We start from the raw sequence: 14,187 nt of genomic DNA on the forward strand, positions 1-14,187 counted from the left end.
CCCCCTGCCGGTGACGGCCCCGCATGCTCTGGCCCAGCCGCCCCCTCCCTGCTCCCTTCGTGCCCCAGCCTCACCAGCAGGGTGCTTGCTCTCACCCTTTGTTGCCTGGCCCTGTACTGCGTCCCCTCCCCCCGCCAGCCCTCTTACCCACAGCATCCCTCCCAAGCTCTGGGACCTGGCATTCTGGGCCCCCGCAACTCGGCCCCACCTCACCAGTACGTCCCCTGCTGCCACCCCCACCCAGGGACCCTCTTCTGCCCCTGGCCTCCGCTCATGATGACTCCTCAGCGATTCTGTTATACTTTGCTGGGGGCTATTTATTTTCCCCCAAGATCTGCTTTTATTATCAAAGTAACAAAACTGTGGGGGCACCTGGCTGGCTCAGTCCGTAGAGCATGTGACTCTTGATCTCAGGGTTGTGAGTTCAAGCCCCATACTGGGTGCATACCTTACTTTTAAAAAGTACGTATTTCTTTAAAAAAAGAAATTTTACTGTAGAAAAATTATAATTACGGGTATAAAGAAGAAAAAACACCGACCACCATAACAGCACCACCCAGAGTAGCCGCGGTTGGTGTAGACTTCCTGTTGTTTGGGAGTTAGCCTGCGCGTGTTTAGGTGTAACTTCCCGTTTGTGTAATGTGGATTCTTATTTCAACAGTGTCTCCCGCATGTGAGCATCCCATCATCCACATTTTTACAACAGCATTTCTTAAGTAATGTTTCTTTTATGCTCACAAAATTTAGACACCTAATGCTTAGAAAACAAACCAATTGAAGCACAGTTGACCTTTGGACAACACTGGTGTCAACTCTGCAGGTCCACGGAGAGGCCGACTTTGACGAAGACCCGACAGTCCTGTCAATGTGTTTTCTCTTTCTTTTTTTTTTGAAACTTTTTTTTAAAGTTTATTTTTTTGAGAGAGCACATGCAACTCTGGCTCATGCAAGCAGGGGCGGGGCAGAGAGAGAATCCCAAGCAGGCTCCACACTGTCAGCTCAGAGCCTGACGCGGGGCTCGGCCTTATAACCCATGAGATCATGCCCTGAGCCGAAATCAAGAAGATAGTTGCTTAACCGACTAAGCCACCCAGGTGTCCCCCTTAATGACTTCCTTACTAACATTTTCTTTTCTCTAGCTCACTTTATTGTAACACTACAGGATACAGAGCACATAACGTGCAAAATGTGTGTTAATCAACCATTAATGTTATCAGAAAGGCTTCAGGTCGACAGTAGGCTATTAGTGGTGAAGTTTTGGGGGGAGTCAGAAGGTATATGTGAATTTGCAGCTGTGTGGCATCCAGGGGTGGGGGGTTCAGGGGTCTCTGACCCCTGAGTTGTTCAAGGGTCAGGCATACTATGAAAAGGTGTCAACTGCGAAGTGAAACTTGTTCACAGTCCAAGTCTCCTCCTCCCCGCAGCTGGGTCTCACTATTGTTTGATAATTGTTGGTGCCTGAATGGGGTTCAGTGCCCTCATCCAGGGAAGGCCCCCGGGGGCTGACTGCGTGCTGGAGCTGGGAGGCAGTGGCCAAGCCCCGCCCCACAGAGCGGCCGGACACGCTGCCCCATGTGTCTGGGCTGCCGGTGCTGAATCAGGCCCCTGGTGAACACTTAGGTGGCTCTTTCATTTTTTGCTGTATCCAATAAGGCTTTGCTGACCATACTTAATTGATTATCCTTATTATACGTGACTGGGAGTTGCCGGGACAGTGGGTAGGTGTATCTTTAAAGCATCTGGGGTGTATTCTCAAATTACCCTCCAGAAAGACCGTGGTGGCGATGCAGCCGCTCCAGGGATGAGAAGGTCCGCTTTCCCACTGCCTGCCAACCCCAGACTTGAGAGCAGCTAATACACTGAGACTGGTTTTAGAAGAACTGGGGGCTTCCCCCTAAGGTCGGGGACGAGACAGGGATGTCCACTCTCGCCACGTTATTCAACAGAGTATTGGAGGTCTCGGCCTCAGCGATCAGACAACACGAAGAAATAAAAGGCATCCAATCGGCCAGCAGGAGGTCAAACTTTCACTCTTTGCAGATGACATACTCTATATGGAAAACCCAAACAATTCCACCCAAAAACTGCTAGAACTGATCCAGGAATTCAGCAAAGTTGCAGGATGTAAAATCAACGCACAGAAATCGGTTGCGTTCCTATACACCAACAGTGGAGCAACGGAAAGAGAAATCAAGGAATCGATCCCATTTACACCTGCACCAAAACCCAAAAAATACCTAGGAATAAATCTAACACTGAGATTGATTTTATAATCAGGTCAGAGGGGTATCTTATTTTTTTTTTTGACAAAAATGCTACTTGAAGACTCCCAAATGAATAAATTCTATCAAAGAAATGAAAATTAAAATAAGATACCACATTTCATCTCGAGAAATCAGTGATCCCAGCGTTGACCAAGGCCGGGGGGAAGCACTTCTGCATGCTTCCCACTGGTGAGGTAGGAGCCGTACCGCCTTTTTGGACGGCAACTGGCAGAATTTGCCAAAACTGTAAGTGCATTTATCTTTAGGTCTAGGTATTCCACAGTTGCAGTGTTTTTAGAGGAAACCAGAATGTTAGCAATAGAGACCTAGAAAAGTAGCACACAGTCCACCCCCACCAGGAGATATTATGGCCAATGTGTATGCCCTCATGTGGAAGGATGTCCAGGGCATGTTCATACATGAGGAGAAGTTTGGGACCAATGTATATAATATCTTATTTGCCTCTTCTCCCCCCCAAATATATATTTGTATTTGCATGAGAGAAAAATCTAGAAGGACATGCACAAAACTTTTAACAGCGATCATTTCTGGGGAATAAAAGGAGAGACTTTAACTTTTTGCCCAAAGAGTACTATTTGAACTTTTTATAGTATCGCTGTTATAATTGAAAATAAATTTTTTTCTCAAATTAAAAACAATCTGTGTATTTGGGGGTAAAACAAAGAGTTAACCAAGGATGGTGCCCTCTAAATTACGTAATTAATAAAGTACGATCATCTCCCAAAATCTAATGAGGAAGGGTGATGGGAGCAAGTCAAATTATAGGCAGACGCACTGCAAATACTTAAAAAAGTAAAAAAAGAAAAAAAAACCCAGACAACACGAAAAGAAATAGAAGAGGTGGAGCAGCTTGAGGCCTCCTACTCTGCTGGCGGGTCTGTAAGCTGGTGCAGCCGCTTTGGGGGACCGTCTGGGGTCACCTGATCAAGTTGAAGACGTGCACGTCGTGTGGCCCCGGAGTCCCGCCCCGGCGCCCGTGCCCTGGAGAAGTCCGCGTGCCCGGCGCCGGCATGTGCACCGAACATTGAGGTTGCCAAACACTGAAGCCCCCTCGGATGTGCGCCCACAGTGGGGTGGACGCATAAATCAAAGTACCAGACTGCGGCCGAAGAATGAATGCTTTGCAGCCACTTTACAACAACACCGCTAATCTGACAAACCTACGGTTGACCGAACATAAGCAGGATGCTAGAGAACGTTCCATGTAGAATAGCAGGAATACTAGTTCCCTCTGGTGGGGAGGGGGAGCTTCTGATCAGGAAAGGGACCTATGGGGATTTCGGGGTGCTGGCACTGTTGTTTCCTGCCCCAGGTGGTGGTTACACGGTTGTTAGAAGGCTTGCTCGCCTCGTAAATGCTTGTAAAAACTATGCATTTTGTGTTTTAATATGCCCTCTTCTGTATGAAGAGTACATCTCATGGGTTTGGGTTGTTTTTTTTTTAATGTTTAAAAAAAAAAAAAGGCCCCGTAGTCTCCTCTCAGACCAGCACAGCTCGGGCTGGCCCCGCACCTCTGGGAGAGCCCCTGGAGGCTCCAGCTCCCGAGTCTGACCTTGACTGTGCTTTGCCTGTCTGCCCGGCCCCGCCCCAGGTCCAGCGGAACTGCTGCCTGACTCTCTGCAACTTCAGCATCCCCGAGGAGCTGGAGTTCCAGTACCGCCGCGTCAATGAGCTCCTGCTCAGCATCCTCAACCCCACGCGGCAGGACGAGTCCATCCAGCGCATCGCCGTGCACCTGTGCAACGCGCTGGTCTGCCAGGTGGACAACGACCACAAGGAGGCTGTGGGCAAGATGGGCTTTGTCGTGGTGCGTGCCCGCACGCCCCCTCCCCGCCTCCCCGTTCCGTAGCCCCGCTGCCGCATGAAGGGTTTAGGCCAGACCCGAGGGCGAGTCTCCTAACCATGAACATAGCTTATGTCCCTGGACATTTCCTCCACCTGGAACACTCGCATCTTCTCTCGGCCCCTCCATCCGTCCATTTGGTCCCACTGTCCAGGCCGCTCCTGGCTCCTCAGACCAGGTCCCCTGTTAGGTCTTTCTAACTGGGGTTAAATAAGCATGTGAGGGACTGTCTGTGTCATGTCGGCCTCCCCACTGGGTTGTGGTTCTGTGGGGAAAGGCACACCCTGCTTCCGTCACGACGTCCTCAGCACTTCCCAGTGTGGCGCTAGGAGATCAGTGTTTGCTCATGAACGGGAGGAAGGAATGAAGCAGGAACGTGCAGTCTCCTCCTCTTACTTTATGGCTGGCTGGGCTGGTGCCCACAGAGGGGAGGCCCAGGCCCAAAGCTACGTGGGGAGTCAGAGTCAAGCCAGGACCGGCACCCAGGCCTCCTGCTGCTGAGGGCCAAGCCTGTGGGTTGCACGTCCTCAGACCAGACAGGCGAATCTGGTCCCGTCCAGATGCATTGGCCAGGACTAGAACTGCTGTGCTGCCTCTCCCTCCATCTCGGTTCTTGGGGGACATGGTTGCTCTCGAGCCCTGGTCTCCTGCACGTTCTCTCCTCTGCCCACAGACCATGCTGAAGCTGATTCAGAAGAAGCTGCTGGACAAGATAGTAAGTGGAGTCTTCACGAAGCTCCTTTGCCCCTCCCCTAGCCCACGAGGGGACAGTCTGCCCCCGGAGGAGCCCCCTGTTTTGTCAGGGGGACGCCCACATGGGTGCTGGGAGCCTGCAGGGCCCTCCAGGCGGGCTGCGCTGAGCCCTCCCTTCACCCTCAGTGTGACCAGGTGATGGAGTTCTCCTGGAGCGCCCTGTGGAACATCACGGACGAGACGCCGGACAACTGTGAGATGTTCCTCAACTTCAACGGCATGAAGCTCTTCCTGGACTGCCTGAAGGTACGGCCCGTCTCCGGCGGCAGCGGCCTCCTCGGCCACCCGTGTGGCCGCTCTCCTGTCCCCAGGCTCCCCACCCGTCCGGTCGGTCAGCAGCCCCTCCCCCCACAGTTCCCGTGGCAGGGCTGACCCACAGCCCCAGCCCCAGCCCCTCACTTAGAGCCCTCCTTCTAAGGGAAAACCCTGGCCCATCCTTCGTCACAGTGATTTCTAGGCTGCCCACAGGCTGGCTAAGGACCGCTGGGGTATCGGCTGGACAAAATTCTGTCCAGTAGATGGTATTTTATTTTACTTTATTTTATTATTTGTTTATTCAGATGGTAATTTTAAGTAATCACTACACCCAGCATGGGGCTCGAACTCACAACCCCGAGATCAGGAGTTGCACACTCCAGCTACTGAGCCAGCCAGGCACCACCAGTAGGATGGTCTTTTTTTTTTCCTTCTTTTTATCTTTCTTTTTTTTTTTTTTTTAAGTCTATTTAGAGACAGAGAGAAAAACAGTGCGTGAGCAGGGAAGGGCAGGGGGGGAAAAGAAAGAAACCCAAGCAGGTTCTGCGCTGTGGGTGTGAACATGGGTGGTTGATCCTGCGAACCATGAGATCATGACCTGAGCCGAAATCAAGAGTCCGACCCTTAACTGAGCCATCCAGGTGCCCCTCTTTTTTCTTTCTTTCTTTTTTTTTTATCTAGACTTCACACCCAGCACAGAGCCCAATGTGGGACCTGAACTCACTTGTTCTTTTAAAACAGGGGCGCCTGGGTGGCTCAGTCGGTTGGGCATCTGACTTTGGCTCAGGTCATGATCTGACACTTAGTGGGTTTGAGCCCCATGTGGGGTTCTGTGCTGACAGCTCAGAGCCTAGAGCCTGCTTCAGATTCTGTGTCTCCCTCTCTCTACCCTCCCCCACTCATGCTCTTTCTCTCTCAAAAATAAATAAAATGTTAAAAAAAATTAAAACTCATCCTGGCAGTGCCTAGCTGGCTTAGTCAGGAGAGCATTGTGACTCTTGATCTCCAGGTTGTGAATTGAAGCCCCACATTGGGCATAGAGCTGACGTAAAAAACAATAAATAAATGGTAGCCATTATTAAACAAATTAATAAATTTATCCTTTGTTTTCTTGCTCTAGTTTTTGTGAAGATTCCCTTAAACTAGTATTTTGAGCTTTGTCAAACAGAACCACGTTTGTCTTATTTGTAGTTTTATAGGTCAGCTCTCCACTTAGCCTTTGGTTTTGTGGCAAGGACTCCCCACCATTTTAATCCTGTTTAGTATGTGCCCAGCACTGTTCTAGGTGCCTTAGAAGGTGTGTGGGCATATTGCTCCCCCTTTGTCCAGTCAGAATGGCCAGTCAGATACCCATCAAGTTTCTAGGTTAACAATACCAGACACTAATTAAGTCCTAATTAAGTACTAATGGCCCCAATGGCTCTCATTTTGCCAGGAATTCCCAGAGAAGCAGGAACTGCACCGGAATATGCTAGGACTCTTGGGGAATGTGGCAGAGGTGAAGGAGCTGCGGCCCCAACTAATGACTTCCCAGTTTATCAGTGTCTTCAGGTTAGTATTTCTTTCCTTTCCCTTTTTGTCTTGGCCACCAGGATGCTCAGAGCTCTAGTCTATGCTGAGTTGCAGTAATTGGTCTTAGCCTAGGCTTCTGTTAGAAATGTCACCGATGGTTTCTCTCAACCCTCCATAAGTAGTCCTCTTAGAGCCATATCTTAAGCGATCTCGGATCCTTACTTTTAGAAGTCATCTGTGTATGGATAATAGGTGGTAAATCAGCAGTGCCTCTGGCATCTGGTTTGTAAGCTGGGGGTCCAATAGCTGGTTGCTGAAGAGGGACTTACAGGGATTTTTCTCTCTTCTGGGCAGCAACCTGCTGGAGAGCAAAGCCGACGGAATCGAGGTTTCGTACAACGCCTGCGGCGTCCTCTCCCACATAATGTTCGACGGGCCCGAGGCGTGGGGCATCTGTGAACCGCAGCGGGAGGAGGTGGAGGAGCGCATGTGGGCCGCCATCCAGAGCTGGGACATCAACTCTCGGAGAAATATCAACTACAGGTGCGGCGGGAGGAGGGGCGGGGCGTGCGGGCGGGAGGAGGGGCGGAGGGGCAGAGGGGCGGGCCCTTTGCAGACCGGTTGGACGCTCCTAGAGCGAGGTCTGGCGAGAGCGTCTTGCCTTCTAGTCGCCGGCAGGCCTCACTGAGGTCCGCGCACGGCACCCGGCATACATCTCACCCGTAAAGCTCGGTGCACGTTTCATGCACATCAGCACCCGCGTGTGCCCAGAACTTCCTGTTGACAGACATTTGATACATGCATATCTGTGGGAAGAGAAAAGAAGAAGAAAATTACAGACGCACAATAGAAACAAAACCTAAACCTTTCATGAGCTCGGTCCCTGCAGGGACCTCTACTCACAGTCCTGCGGCCCCCTCTTCCGGCAGTTTCCCTCTGCAGGGATTTAATTCTGTGCGATCCAGCGGGCATCAAGCCTTCCTACCTTGTGACTGAATTTCCAGCCAGTTACTGTTGTTCCCAAGGAGAGGTGGAGTGAATCACGGGGCCAGGGGGTTTGCACACAGGTCTTTTTTTAATGTTTGTTTATTTTTGAGAGAGAGAGACAGAGCATGAGCAGGGGAGAGGCAGAGAGGGAAACACAGAACTGGAAGCAGGCTCCAGGCTCTGGGCTGTCAGCACAGAGCCCGATGTGGGGCTTGGACTCATGAACTGTGAGATCATGACCTGAGCCAGAATCGGAGGCCTAACCGACTGAACCACTAAGGAGCCCCTGCACATACATTTTTCAGGCTTTTGGACCATGACTCCAGATGACCCATAGAAGGCTATTCTAAGAAGTGTAGGGGCGTCTGGGTGGCTCAGTTGGTTAAGTGTCTGACTTCAGCTCAGGTCACGATCTCATGATTTGTGAGTTCAAGCCCCACATCAGGCTTTCTGCTGTCAGCCCAGAGCCCACTTCGGATCCTCCCGTCCTTTCAAAAATAAACAAACATTTAACAAAAGACCATTCTAAGAAGTGTACTCACACTTCCTTTTCTCAGGGTACTTCTCCCTGTCTCCCTGTTCTTTCTGTCTCCCTCTTTTCTGCGTCCCTCCTACCTCCCGTACGTGTCCATGCTCTTGACCTCTCTCACAAGGGAGCTCACTTTGTGGAGCCTGAAGTGCGCTGATGGGCCCAATGGCCCCTGTGTCCATTGTGTCTTCCTGGCCTGCGTCTGTAGGACCCTCCGGAAGGAGAACCCTCCACAGAGAAGATGCACTCCCCCAACCCTGGCATGACACTTGACCTTGATTTTCCTTTCTGCAGGTCGTTCGAACCGATTCTTCGCCTCCTTCCTCAGGGCATCTCCCCTGTCAGCCAGCACTGGGCCACCTGGGCCCTGTACAACCTTGTGTCTGTCTACCGTGAGTACCCACCCACTTGTCCTTGGGTCAGACACAGGGACGCGCCCCTGGCTGCAAGCAGGCTTGCCCTCAGGGAGCTTATAACCGGGGAAGGAGCACTAAGAACACACAGCCCTCCTCTTTCCAGAATGTTCAGGCCGCCCAGCATAATGGCTGGCCCGGCCTCATCTCCAGAATCAAGCCAGGCAGGCCAGCCCAGCCAGAGCTCCCAGACCTCTTTCTTAATGCCTCCTGCTTCCAGATAAGTGACTAGTCAGAAATCTGTGTGCCTTCCGGAAGATGAAGTAAAACCAACCCAAACAGAGAACCAACCCCCGAGGAAGCAGACTTCCCAGGGAACAGGAAAGAACTTTAAAACAAGCCTAGCTCTATTCTGCAAAGAGTCCCACCCTCCCCTAGGAGAGCCTGACCCATCCTCCGCTCCGTGGCCTTGGGTGGAGGAGAGACAGGTGTGGCACCCAGAGACCTTGATGACAGGCCGGGTTCCACCCTCCTTGTCTTTCTTCCTGGTCATGTCTCCGCACAGGGGCTATTGAACCTCTCTGGGCCTCGGTTTCCTCATCTTTAAAATGCTGTAAAATGAGGTGCGCTTAGTGCTTGGCCCATACCAGCTCTCCAGTAAGCATTCGCCTTTTTCATCATTGCTTGTGGTTAGCCTTACTAACAGTAGTACCTTCCCTCAGACGCAATGTGGGACAGAGGAAAGCGCCCTGAGCTGGGACCCCCATGGACAAGCCTCTGTCTCTCTGAACCTCCGTTCTTTCATCTATAAAAGCGAAGGGATAAAAATAGCTCCTACATAGAGCTGGGGTTGGGGGAAAGGGCACTGAAATGCCCGTGTTCTCCGCAGAGTGTAAAGCCCTGGGTCCTGAGCCCTAGAATGTTCTTTATTGGCATGAACCATGACACCGCCCAATAGTAGGCACCAACAGTGTTTCCGACCTGGCTGGTCACCAGCATCCCCTGGCGGCATTTTGTTAAAAATACACACCAATACAGGCTCCTGCATTTGTTGAATCAGAATGCCCAAGGTCAGGACTTAGGACTCTGCATTCTTACCAAAGCTTCTCAGGGAATGGAAGCCACAGGGTTGGGTGGCATTTCCCATAGGGTGAGCTGTGGAAAGAAATGTGACTGCATACCAGAGTCGCCTTTTCCAAGGACCCGCCCCTCGCTCCCGCAGCGGACCCAGGAACTCAGGCCTGAGGGGCCAGGCAATCACAGCTCCCCCCCTGGAGGGCAGTGGAGTCCTCACCAGGCCTGCGTCTGCACCCCACCCCTCTGGGAGGGTGGCCCTCATAGCAAGGGTGGGTTCTGGGCCACAGGGTGCGGGGAAGACCTCCCCTGACCGCCTGCCGTCTGCCCCTCCCACAGCCGACAAGTACTGCCCCCTGCTGATCAAAGAAGGGGGGCTTCCCCTCCTGAGGGACATGACCAAGATGGCCACCGCCCGGCAGGAGACCAAGGAAATGGCCCGGTAAGAGGCAGACGGTGTTTCCACTGGCAGCCTTGGTTTGGGGGAGTGAGGGACACCGTGGGGCCGGGGGGGGGGGGGCGGTCCTGGGAGCTAGGGCTGTCCAAGGCTCCCAGGGGCAACGCAGGAGTGGAGTGTGGAGGTGGACGGTGTCCCCACGTCCAGCGGGGGTGGGCCCTCCCTGAACATCATGTCGGCCACCGTGTGGCTGGACACTCTGGACAGAGCGTCATTGTCCTCCTTTGTACGCTTCCCTTCCTCTTACGTCCAACGAATTCATCCTCTCATTACTGGTCCTTAGCAGGAAATCATCATTTTTTATTCTTTTAAAAATTTTTTTAACATTAACTCATTTTTGAGAGACAGAGAGCGAACAGGGGAGGGGGCAGAGAGAGAGGGAGACACAGAATCGGAAGCAGGCTCCAGGCTCTGAGCTGTGAGCACAGAGCCCGACGCGGGGCTTGAACCCATGAACCGCGGGATCATGACCTGAGCCGAAGTCGGAGGTTTATCTGACTGAGCCACCCAGGCACCCCAAAATTCATCATTACTTTTGGCCAAAGACCTTCCATCTGAAGAGAGGACACGGTGTGGTAGAGCTCACTCTGGAGAGCTGGCACCCGAGTGGTCGCGGGTTTCCGAGCCGCCAGGCCCTGCCCACAGCAGAGCCGCCACGCCCGGCTGCCGTGTGGCATCCATGACCGTGCCTGACACCTCAGCAGCCCTGGTCCTGCTCCTGTCGGCGCACGAGCCTCTCTCGGGGTCCTGCACATGGCCGTCGGCAGTACCGACCTCGCTTTCTCCGAGATCCGTTCCAGAGGGGAGCCTGCTCGGGTTTACCCCAGTCGTGGACACGGCGTAGAGCCAGGAGCATCAGGGAGGAGGGCCTGGAGCTCAGGACCCGCTGGGCCGCGAGGGCCGCTGTTTCCACCTCATGAACATTCATTGACAGATTTGTCTGAGTTTGAGACTGGCAGAATGAGTGGTTCTCAAACTGAATCTCCCTAAAGAATCATCCGAGAGGAGTGTTAAAAACGTACAGGCCCCCCTAGATTTTCTTTTCCAGTGGGTCTGGGAGCTAGCAGCGGGGATCCCAGGCGAGTTGAGAAGCTGGGGAAACCTGCCCCACAAACCTGCCCCCGTCCCTCTGAACAGTTCCGGAAGACCGAGATGTGTGTCCGAGCCGGCCGGCCCGTCTGAGGCAGGTGTGAGTGACACTAAGCGGGAGCTCATGAGTCACTCTGCCCACCCTGCCCCTGCCCTGCTCTGGGCACCTCTTGAGCATTCATATGGGGGCTGCCGTGAAAACCGCCCCCGGCCCCGCCCAACCCAAAGGCTTAGTGTTGAATGGAAAGGGGTCCAGGGTGACTGCAGCAGGGTGGTGCTTCTCAAGGGTCAGCCCAGAGGGGGCGAGAGACTGGGCCCCGCACGCCAGTGGTCATTCCGGACCACTGCCCTGCGCCTGGCCTCTGCAGGGTGTCAGGGACCCTCGTGCAGGAGTGATTGCCCTGGCCCCCATCCGATCGCCTCAGACCTTTGGGCAAATGTGACACGCAGGCGGTTTGGGGCCCACTGGCAGACTCCGGCGAGGAAAAAGGCCCGGGTGTGCAGGGGGAAGGAGGAAGGAAGACAGCGCTCAGGAAAGGAGCTGCGGGTGGCGGAGGTCAGGCCGGAGCTGACGCAGGGGAGCCCCTAACCACAGAGGCTCTGGCGCTGAGGCAGGGGGAGGGCGGAGAGGGCACAGGGCGCCAGTGGTGTTCATGGCCGCAGGCGGTGCTTTCCTGGCATCCCTCGCGTGCGGGCCGCCCCGCCAGCCCTTCTGACCCATCCCCACCGTCAGGTCCTGGGCACTGTTGGCATTTGCTTCATCAGCTGGGCATGGCGGGCCCCACCCCCACCCCCACCCCCACCCCGGGCCAGCCTCTCATCCTCTCTCTCCCGGTCTCCAGCAAGGTGATTGAGCACTGCAGTAACTTTAAAGAGGAGAACATGGACACGTCCAGATAGAGGCCTCCGTCCCCGCGGCCGCCACGGCTCTGGACCACGAGGCCAGGAGGAAGCTCCCCAGCAGCCCAGCCGGCAGACCCCCCACTGGGGAGCCTCCCGCTGGGTGAAGGGACACAGGGGGACTTTTGCACAACCGACGCTTTTCCTTAACATTAGTGAGATATATATATTATATATATATTATATATATATTATTTTTTTTGGTTAGGAAGTGTGAAGTTTTGTGTGTATGATTTCTGTACAAAAACAAAAGCAGCACTCCTGCGAGTCCCCGCAGCTTCCGCGGCCATTCTCAAGCCCCGACTCCAAGCCTTCATCGCTGCCGCTCACTCCCGCCCCCACCAGACTCCATGCCTCTGACGTTGTGAGAGTCCAGTCCTTGCCCAGTGACCTCAGACCCTGGCCTCACTTCCCATTAGGAGAGGCAGCAGGCTTTTAACAGCCCACGCCAGCACCCCAACCCACCCCCCAAAGCCTGAGAACCCCATCTGGGCTCCTGGGTGTGGCTGATGGGGTTTGCCATGAAAACTAGCCCCACTGGGCCTCCCAGATGCCTTGGTGCTCCCGGCCGTGGGCCGTCTGGGGCAAGGAAGCGAGTGCCCAGGCCCAGGCAAGCCCGGCCCCAGGGGACGCTCAGGAGCGGGGCTTGCAGAGGTCTCGCTGTTCTCTGGCCGGGCCTGCCTGAGGCCACGCTGCTACGGAGGTGCCTCCTGGTCTCCCACCAGGTCCCAGGCTACTGAAGGCCCCAGCCCAGGGCTGGTCAGAACTCAGGCAGATTCCACTGCCTCTTCTGCCAAACAGATTCCGCACCTGCCCCCCGCCCTGGAAGCCAGCACCTCTTGGCTCTGGGGCTTGCCCCTCCCCAGCCCTTCGCCTGCCCGCAGTACGCATGGTGCCCAGGCACCCCACCAGCAGAACTGAGCCGGCCTCATTTGCCATCCCCCCCCCGCCCCGCCCCACTGCCTGGAGGACCCCACTTGTCTCTCTGGGAGGCAGGAGGTCCCCGCTCGGGCCGGACCCACAGCAACAGCTAACCGCCTCTAGACCAGCACCGGCCACAGCGTGCGTGGCCCCGTGTGGCCCTTCCCGGGTCTCTCCTCCCTGTCCCCAGGCCTCACCTCGGGAACCTCTGTGCCGTGTTTCAGAGAAGTGTGAGCCGCAAATATATCTCAAAATATCTTGTGGTCCTCCCGTGATGTAACTCTGAATTGCTTCTCGTGAGACAGGCGGCGGTAAGGACGCCCCTTCCAGAGCAAGGCGCTGGGGGAGCAGGGCCGACTCCACAGGCATCCCTTCGAGGGTGACCTTTCTTCCTTCCTGCTTCCCTGGGCCTGGTTTTGGATTCTTCTAGCATTTCTGCCTCCGGGCAGGACACGCGGGATGAGCAGCCCCCAGGAGAGGCACCAGGCCTTCTCCCCTGAAGTCTGTCCCTGCCAGTCCCGGGAAGGAGGCGGCTGCCCCGCGCTCCCCAAGCTCGGCAAACAGGCCGCATCTGCCCCCGCCCCCCAAGCTCACCCGGCCTGAGCCAGACCCAGGGCGGAGCCCTCATCGAGTTGCTTTACCACCTGGGGGCCCGAATAAAATGTCTGTACTTTGGGATGTCACAGAAATACATTTTTGTGCAAAGTGGAGAAGAGCGGAGTGTCGTTTTTGAAGAAGGGACGGGGTCCGGAGAGGGGCTGCATTTGGTTTGAGCCCTGGGCTGAGTGAGGGAACCTGCAGCCGGGAGGGTACCTCGGGTGATCTGTGTGACTGGCCGGTCGACCGCAGCCTGGGGACAGGTGGCAGATCGGGCTGAAGTTCCTGCCTCCTCTGCCTTTTTTTTTGGTTGGCGGTTAGGAAGTGTGCAGTTTCGTGTGTATGATTTCTGGACAAAAACAAAACAAACGCTCCTTGAGTCTGCGTTCTTTCCACTGCTGCCCAGCAGGGCCCCTGCCCAGGGCGGTGGCGTCTGATGGTCGCCACAGTGTCAGGTGTGAGAGTAGGCCCCAGCGGGCGGTGCGCAGGGAGCACAGAGAGGGCGCCCCCTGTGGGCCGGGAGGCGCGGAGGGCCCCTGGGGAGACTGCAGTTAGCTGGGCCACGCAGGCGCGGCAGTGAGGGAAGATCACCTTCAGTGTGGACGCAAGAGACAGCTCAGTGTCCCCCAGCA

General features: G+C 54.7%; 1 protein-coding gene across 4 annotated transcripts in view; it reads left to right on the forward strand.

Moving 5' to 3' along the window:
• Window positions 1-13,668, forward strand: part of ZER1 (zyg-11 related cell cycle regulator) — a 31,003-nt gene extending 17,335 nt beyond the window's left edge. For all 4 annotated transcript variants that reach the window (XM_029920306.1, XM_029920305.1, XM_029920304.1 and 1 more), the window contains 8 exons: window positions 3,877-4,092; window positions 4,802-4,843; window positions 5,008-5,127; window positions 6,572-6,687; window positions 7,003-7,191; window positions 8,459-8,556; window positions 9,931-10,033; window positions 11,980-13,668. In XM_029920306.1, coding sequence (XP_029776166.1) covers window positions 3,877-4,092; window positions 4,802-4,843; window positions 5,008-5,127; window positions 6,572-6,687; window positions 7,003-7,191; window positions 8,459-8,556; window positions 9,931-10,033; window positions 11,980-12,037 — 942 coding nt within the window. In that variant the 3' untranslated portion in view covers window positions 12,038-13,668. The remainder of the gene's footprint in view (window positions 1-3,876; window positions 4,093-4,801; window positions 4,844-5,007; window positions 5,128-6,571; window positions 6,688-7,002; window positions 7,192-8,458; window positions 8,557-9,930; window positions 10,034-11,979) is intronic.
• The last annotated feature ends 519 nt before the right edge of the window (window positions 13,669-14,187 follow it).

Source organism: Suricata suricatta, chromosome 13, assembly GCF_006229205.1.
Source record: "Suricata suricatta isolate VVHF042 chromosome 13, meerkat_22Aug2017_6uvM2_HiC, whole genome shotgun sequence".
Lineage (NCBI taxonomy): Eukaryota > Metazoa > Chordata > Mammalia > Carnivora > Herpestidae > Suricata > Suricata suricatta.